This window comes from Drosophila grimshawi, unplaced genomic scaffold (assembly GCF_018153295.1).
Source record: "Drosophila grimshawi isolate 15287-2541.00 unplaced genomic scaffold, ASM1815329v1 contig_187, whole genome shotgun sequence".
Lineage (NCBI taxonomy): Eukaryota > Metazoa > Arthropoda > Insecta > Diptera > Drosophilidae > Drosophila > Drosophila grimshawi.
The window spans coordinates 47,161-55,220 of NW_025062959.1; the positions used below are offsets into that span (position 1 = coordinate 47,161).

General features: G+C 37.8%; 1 protein-coding gene across 5 annotated transcripts in view; it reads right to left on the reverse strand.

Annotated features, from left to right (window-relative positions):
- The window catches only part of LOC6557702 (heparan sulfate 2-O-sulfotransferase pipe), a 47,679-nt gene extending 40,486 nt beyond the window's left edge, over positions 1-7,193 (reverse strand). For 2 of the 5 annotated variants that reach the window (XM_032742826.2, XM_032742825.2), the window contains exon 1: positions 6,840-7,184. In XM_032742826.2, the coding sequence (XP_032598717.1) occupies positions 6,840-6,928 (89 nt within the window). In that variant the 5' untranslated portion in view covers positions 6,929-7,184. Of the gene's footprint in view, positions 1-6,839 lie in introns of all 5 variants that reach the window. The other 3 variants (XM_032742827.1, XM_032742823.1, XM_032742824.2) reach the window with 2 other exon arrangements.
- Between the last annotated feature and the right edge of the window lie 867 nt (positions 7,194-8,060).

Here is an 8,060-nt window from a genome sequence, read left to right on the forward strand (position 1 = left end):
TACGCCTGGGAAATTGGGGGATTCATTCGCACAGCTGGTAACACGTGGCTGGCAACACATTGACTTTTTTTGTGGGCCAAAAAGCGAAACGATAGCAAGAGATTTATGATTTACGAACATGATGTTCAAGTTTCGATGGTGTTCGATGGTGTTCGATGTTCGGCATGTCCACAGCCCTGGTGACGGGGCTATCATTAAAATCCATTTTTGATTTGCCATTTGCCATCAAGCTTCCTTTCACAACTAACACCCATCGAACTACGGGTGGGTTTCCCCAAACATTAACTTTGCCTTCTTTATGGATTTTTCTCTGGAAATTATGTGCTACATATCACTTTCATTTTAATAAACAAATTCATCCGAAAGCAGACAATGACTGAGAAAGAGACAGAGAGAGAGAGAGAGAGAGGGAGAATATCTCATCTTCATCTATCTTTAAGCCTTTCAAAAAGTGTACTTTTTCATACTATTTATTTTGATAATGCTGTCCACCACTGCCTAAAGAGTTGCAAGTTTTTAAGATCAGTTTCTGCTGTATGTATAAGTAAGTGATTTTTATAATATTCAATTTGTACCCGTATTCGGTACTCCCCATCAATCTTGCTTAATGATGCTTGCGACTTTCTAGTATGCAACAACTCTGATTTGACTTATATAACCATTAAAGTTTTTTACTCTTACTTTCATCTCAGAGCTTGAAACAATAAAGTGGCTTACAATGTGTACTAGGCTTAATCATGTATTTAGTAGCATATGAAAATTCATTAAAAGTGCATTAATGGCATACTAAATCGGTCATATAGTTCAATTGTTTATCTTTATGTGGCTGGCTGAATGAGATATGTCTAATTATTATGATAATGATCCATAGAAAATTCGGCTTATTCGAATCGCAGACGCACATAAAGTGAAAACTGTTGGGAAGGCTGTATCTGGCTGCAAGCACAGACTATAGAGTTGTGTATATAATATCCTGATATCTCTGTAGTCTTTGGTATAAGGTGCCAGGTAGTCGAGCTCGCTGGACAACATCATTTATTTTTATTTGAATCAGATCTGAGCAAAGAGCAACAGCTTTTTACTGCTGTACACACATATTTTACAAAATTGCAAATATTTACTTTTATTTTCGTCGAGTTTTTTTTCGAGTTGATTTTCGTTTGCTGATGTTTTGCAAATTCGCTATAGCCGCTGCATAAAATTTGATTGTTTTTGATAAAATATGCAGGCAAACGCTATAAAGACTGTTTGTCTGTTTTTTAAGTTTGCCAAAAGCAGCAAGCAGAGGCAACAAATTTCAATTTAATTTCTTTTCGCTTATTTTTACACAGACACGACGAGTAAACTTCACCAGCGAAAGTGAGTTACTACCTGTAAAAGTAGGGGACAAATGGATGAAGATGCCAAGGGGGGCTGAGGAGGACGATGGGAGTCTTGCAAGTATGTAAATCACCTTAACTACAGCACACGGCGCAGATTTATGGACGCCAGCTACTTAGCGAGCAGAATTTTTTATGGCCCCTGAGACTGAAACATGCTCCGGTTACCAAGCCAAAGAGCGTAGATGCCACCTCTTCCTCTCCCCCCAGAGTTGTGGGCGGTTCTAGTGGCGCAGCAGAACTGTCACAATCGATTAGACGGCTCGTCGAGGGGCAGACTCTGAGGCAGTCAGCAGTCAGCAGTCAGCAGTCAGTGAAAGCCGCGACGATTTCAGCGTTGCCGCTAATTGAACGCCAATTAGCACCTGGCGGCATATTTCGGATGCAGCCCGCAGCAGCAACACAATCAGCTGTTCTTTTTTATTCGTCAGTGCCGGTGCTTAAAGGGCTTTTAGCAAATTGCCCGTGGACCGAGACCAACGAGTCAAAGCAGCCAACATTGCATTGTGTTCAAATACAAAAAACGACAACGCAAGCAAAGCGTAGATTAATATTTGCACACTCATAAGAAAATCGCCCTGAACTTAACTTAAGTAAATCGCTGCTTTTGGCACTCTATTATTCAGTTTATTTATTTAGTATTATTTCTAAATATTTGGTTGTGGCTTTCTAAAAGCACGGCTTACGGTTTTTAATAACCATTGATATTTTTAGATTTCACAAATATAAACATTTTACATTGCTTCAACTTATCCACTGAACTACTCTGTATCCAAGGCAGACGACAGCTAAACTCTCATACAAAAGCCGAGCCAGTAATTTGTATTACTTGTTTCAGAATTTTGCTAATGATTTTTTCTGAAAATTAGGGTTTGCAATTCTACTTTTAAGAAGTGAATTTTTACAAAGAAATGCAACATGGAAAATACCGATTTATTGCAAGCCTTTGTAGTTAAAAATGTTTGTTTTTTTTTTTAAGTTATTTTAAAAAAAGAGAATTCTTAAGGGATAGCTTAATATTTTCAGTGTTTCTGTGGATTGCCTGAAGCGAGCTGAACAAGATCATCAAGAACATCTAACTCATTAGATAGGTTTATCTTAGTAAAATTGCTTCTCGCACTAAGCTTCATTTAGTTTGATCATGATTTATGTTATAGTAATTGATTCACGTGCCAAAAGACAAAAAGAAACAGTAAAAGCTAAACAACAACAAATATCAGCGAGTCTCATTGTTAGGCATTGGGCGCCACGCCTACTTTGCAGGGGTGCTCCTCTCCATTTTTCATATTTGTGTATCAAGTGAAAGTTATTCGCGTAATTTCCACTTTTGGGTGTTGGTGGTTATCTTTATGTTTAGCCAAATCCGAAGTGTTGCACACTTTTCTCATGATTGTGCTAATCAGCTTTTACCTTATACTCTTTATTTTCAATAGTGCGAATTTGGTTGTCAGCGCGACTTTTGACCGCTTTACATAACCGAAGCAGTGGGAGGAAACCGAGGGGGCTTTTTTTTTGGTGCTTAGAGAGCATGACTAAAACTGTGCGAAAGTTGATTAGTTCCTGTCCCTTGCTGATGTTTGCATTGCAATTAATAACTACTATACTGTTATACCGTCTGTTGTGGTCTTTTGTGGGCGTGGGCGTATTTTTCGTTGGACTCTGACCAAAAGGCGCAAAGCAATAATTGCAGACAAATAACATTTTAGGCTTTCACTTGCAAATTGCGTGCGAAAACATCTGTTAAAAGCTGAACTTAAACGGCATGTTACATGCGGGTAACAGGGGAAAAGCAGCGACATAAGCAGAGAGAGAGAGAGGAAGAGCTAACAGTTCTCGCTAGTTAACAGTCTGACTCCCCACCCCCCATCACATGCAGCTCCCGTTATAAAAAAAAAAACAGAAGCTGATGAAAGGCAAAGAGATAAAACAAGTCGCTGGCTAACAGTGAATTACATTTACTACACACTCATACGTAATTATTTATATGTATGGGTGCACTGTAATTAGCTTTCCAATGCACCCAGGTCTGGTGCAAATGATTTTCATTGAAAATGACGACATAATTGTCGTCAAGCAGTGCGAGCAGAGCAGCAGGCAGTCATCGGCGTCGATCAAAGAAGAACTGATAATGACAACAACAGCGAGAGGTGCCAAATGCAGAAGGGGAGAGAGTGGGAGAGAGAGTGAGAGTACTGACATTGTGTAAGGTGCGCGTTGACTTTGCTCATTTGCTTTTGCTGCTCGCTGCTCGCTGCAACTGCAGAAGTTCTGATTATTTATACAAAGCTCGTAGCTTGTGACGTCAGATCGCTGTTGTTGTGTAATAAAATAAAAGTGAATCTTATTAATTGTCGCACGTATCGAACGCCTATTTTTATGTGCGTTACTTTTGTGCGAGTGTCAACAACAGATTGTGTGATTTATTTGATTTATGACGACAGGTTTAACACTTATAAGTAACGGTATAACCATATGGCATCATTGCTGGAAGTAGGCAGTGCCACAAACACATATACATATAGCAAGCAGAAGCAGAGGCGTTAACAGGACTTAAGTTGCTGTTTTTATTAACATTGGCTTCCTGGCAATTTAACATATGCCACTATCAAATTGGTCTGATTTCAAAGATCAATAAACGAAAACAGTGTAGCATTGTGTGGAACTGCGGTAATAAATTATTAAGTCAATTTTTATGCTTAATTGTTTGTATAAACTGTGTGAAGCAGCTCTCAAAATCTCTGCTCTCGTAGCCCATTCACAAAACCGAAATCGATATTGCACAGAACAAATTAATTAATGAAATTAACATTAATTTAAAAGCAAATCAAAAACAAAAGCGTTGAGTAAATAATATATAATGCAGCACTGTTGTTGACTTTGAGTTTGTTTGGATAATTTCGTTTTATTTTACTTGCCACAATACACATTTGTTTAATTTTATGCCACAAAAAACGTTTTTGTATTTTTCGCCTTAAAGCACATCCAATTAAAATTATTCTTGCTAATACAAAAAAGCTGATTGATTGACTGACTGACTGACTTAATGACTGCCTGAGTGACAAATTTAATGCAAACAAACTAAAATTGCGTGAAATTTGTAAAATGAGCCTTCAAATTAATGCAAGTATTCACAGTGTCAAATGCATTCAATTAATAGCAAAATAATATTGCCACTTTTTAATTTATTTCCTATGCACGCAGCTGTAATAAATTGACAGCATTATTAAATGACGCAACAACATTTCAAGTAGCTTTCAAAAGTACATCAATGAGATGAATATTAATTATTATAAACATTAATGAAGTTGCTATCAGAGAGAGAGACAGAGAGAGAGAGAGAGAGAGAGAGAGAGAGAGAGAGAGAGAGAGAGAGAGAGAGAGAGAGAGAGAGAGAGAGAGAGAGAGAGAGAGAGAGGGAGAGCAGAAAAGAATTGCTAACAAATTCGGTTCACATTAGGTTAGATGATTCCTTCCCTTCAGCTATCCTTCTGCGACTGTATATCGGTTCGGGCTACCGTTTTTCATTCTGTGGATTGGATTAACGTGGCTAGTTTCCTAGGGTAGTTTTCAGAGAGTCCCGATATGTCTGAAAGGAAGGCCGACTTCAGGAATTGAATATTCTACTCAATTGCAATTTCTCTTCTTCATATTATCTTGGCTTACATTAAGTGTGTACATAACTAATATAAAAATAATAAAATGAAAAATTGATTAATCCATGTTTTCTACATATTTTTAACTTAAAAAACACTCGTTTTGTAAGTTCGTCATGTTGTCATGTATTGTTGCAGCAAAACAGAAATACAAAAAGAAATTCCCACACCCCAAAGCAACAATCAACACCTGCTAAATACCAATTAGTCCACAACCAGTGTGTGTGTATTTGTTTGTTCGGTATATATCATTAGCTTACATCTAATGCGCTCTCGATTGCAACACTACATGGGCCTACCACGTGTTGCACAATAAGCGGACGCAGTGAACGATTCCCGGTACAGGTCTGGCCTAAACACCTCAACTAATGGCCCGCTTTTGGCCTGGCCAGCGACTAATGAGCAAGCAGCGAGCAGCGAGCTGTGAGCTCTTTAAAAGGCAGTTCAGAACCCAACATAAAAAAACAACAACAACAACAAATGGCTTGGGTGGTTTTGTGGTGCGGGTGAGTGGGGGCCACTTGAAATGCTTGAGGTGGAGTTTGAATTTGAGTACTCGAGGTTTTTCTTTTGGTTTTTGGCGCGCATTGTTGTTGTCTCCGTGCATAGTTTGGTAACCACAAAGCAACAACAAATACAAAAACGAAATGTGATAAAAAAAAAACTGGCCCCGAAGCTGTTCAGCAATTGTTGGAAGCACGAAATGAAATATGACCGCCGAGCAGAACAATTGAAAAAAAATGCGAGCTGGCTTAAAATTACTTTAAACTGGAGCACGTTGAGTGAATTCTGATTGGATGGCAAATGCAGCAGCAGCAGCAGCAGTAGCTGACCATGAAAAATGCGTTTGATTTTTTTACAATTTTTTTTTTCTCACTTTGAATCGGAAAAATACGTTTCACTTTTGCTCGATGCCAAAGTTGGCAGCTGGCTCTGCTGAGAAAACCGAAAGTTAACAAAGCAACTAGCGCAGCAGAATCGAGAATTGAGAATGGAGAATTGAGTGCACCTAAAGTCGAATCCGAGTCGAATCCGAGTCTAATCAGAGTTGAGTGCGCAGATTCCAACTAGTAATTATGACCGGTTTTCAATTGCACGTTGAATTTAGTTCGAAATCTCTGCTTATGACCAAGTGCCATTTTACAGGGCCAATTGTCTTGGCTCTAATAAATAATCAACTACAAATCTATATCGATATTTTCGATTTTAGTATCATTAATTTAATTAATTATTTATTAATTTAATTATTTATTTTATGACCGGTTTTCAATTACACGTTGAATTTAGTTCGAAATCTCTGCTTATGGCCAAGTGCCATTTTACAGGGCCAATTGTCTTGGCTCTAATAAATAATCAACTATAAATCTATATCGATATTTTCGGGTTTAGTGTTATTCATTTAATTGATTATTTATTATTATTATTTATTAATTTAATTATTTATTTTATGACCGGTTTTCAATTGCACGTTGAATTTAGTTCGAAATCTCTGCTTATGGCCAAGTGCCATTTTACAGGGCCAATTGTCTTGGCTCTAATAAATAATCAACTATAAATCTATATCGATATTTTCGGGTTTAGTGTTATTCATTTAATTGATTATTTATTATTATTATTTATTAATTTAATTATTTATTTTATGACCGGTTTTCAATTGCACGTTGAATTTAGTTCGAAATCTCTGCTTATGACCAAATGACATTCTATAGGTAACTAATCAACTACAAATCTATATCGATATGTTTAATTTATTGTATTTAATATATTATATTTTGTAATATTAAATTTGTATTTTATTACGACTTACCGCTTCGGATACGGTATCCGTCTGTACTTGAAGGCATTTTCCACATCGCGCAGCTTCATTTTGTAGGAACGGTCCGAGTTTGGTGTCATCGAGACAAACTCACACACACGCACACGCACACACACACGCGGACGCACACGCACACGCACACGGACGCACAACAAGATAACAACAACACTGAGAGCAAAGATCAGAAAACAGATCTTGAGGAGCTTGAACGGCTTTTCTAATGCTTCTATTCTGGGGGCACTGCCACAAATTGCAGATACAGTTAAGTGCTGTATTATTTGACCCGGCACCGTCGTACTGAGTATGCTGAGTACTGAGAGAGTTTTGCGTGTGAAGCGCACAACGTTCGCGGCACAACTGAATGTTCCTGCGAGTGCTTGGCCGCCTTTTTGGCCAAGTCCAAACGTTGATCAACGCGTCGCGCCGTCGGCGTCTGCGTTAAGCGCTAGTTACGTTTACGTTTACCGTTTGTTGTTGTTGCTGTTGCTGTTGCTGTTTTACCACCAGCTGCTTTTACCTTTTTCTTTTGCGCACTCATTCGATTGGAGTCAACCTGGCATCTCTTCAGCATTTCGCTCTCTTTTTCTTTTTTTTTCTTTTTCATTTTCTTTTTCGTTGCTACTCAATATTTTGGACGCCACTGTGCAGCAGTTGATGTGTGTATTTTGTTGTTGTTCCCCTGGTCTTTTTTTTTACCAACTGTGGTCTGGCTTCAAATTCCACTTTTTTTTTTTTTGTCTATTTGTGTCGCTAATATTTAAACAAATTGTCAACGCAGCAAAGAGACAACTGCACAAATACATGTGAGAAACAATTGATCTTTGAACAGTTGTTCTTTTTAACTGTATTCGACTTGATTAAGTAATTCGAATCCCCCATTAGCATTTGATGCCGGTCCGAAACCCCATCGTCTATCTTTCTTTTGGGACTATTCGAAAACTGGTTTCGCATTGAACCCACAAATTGACCAAACTTGACCTTTGCGTCTTGGTATTGCTATAGATCTTTACAAGCCATTTATTATCTCAAGATATATTCAAACTGCGCAAAATTTCCTCAGAACGTCCATAAAATTTGAGTAAAAATTTGTAAGTGGAGAGTTCGTTGACCTACCAACGCTTATAGAACTTATATATATATAGAACAGTGTAAACGAGAAATGTGCTTATTACCATATTTTATAAGACAATAGTTAACTAATAGCATGCATCT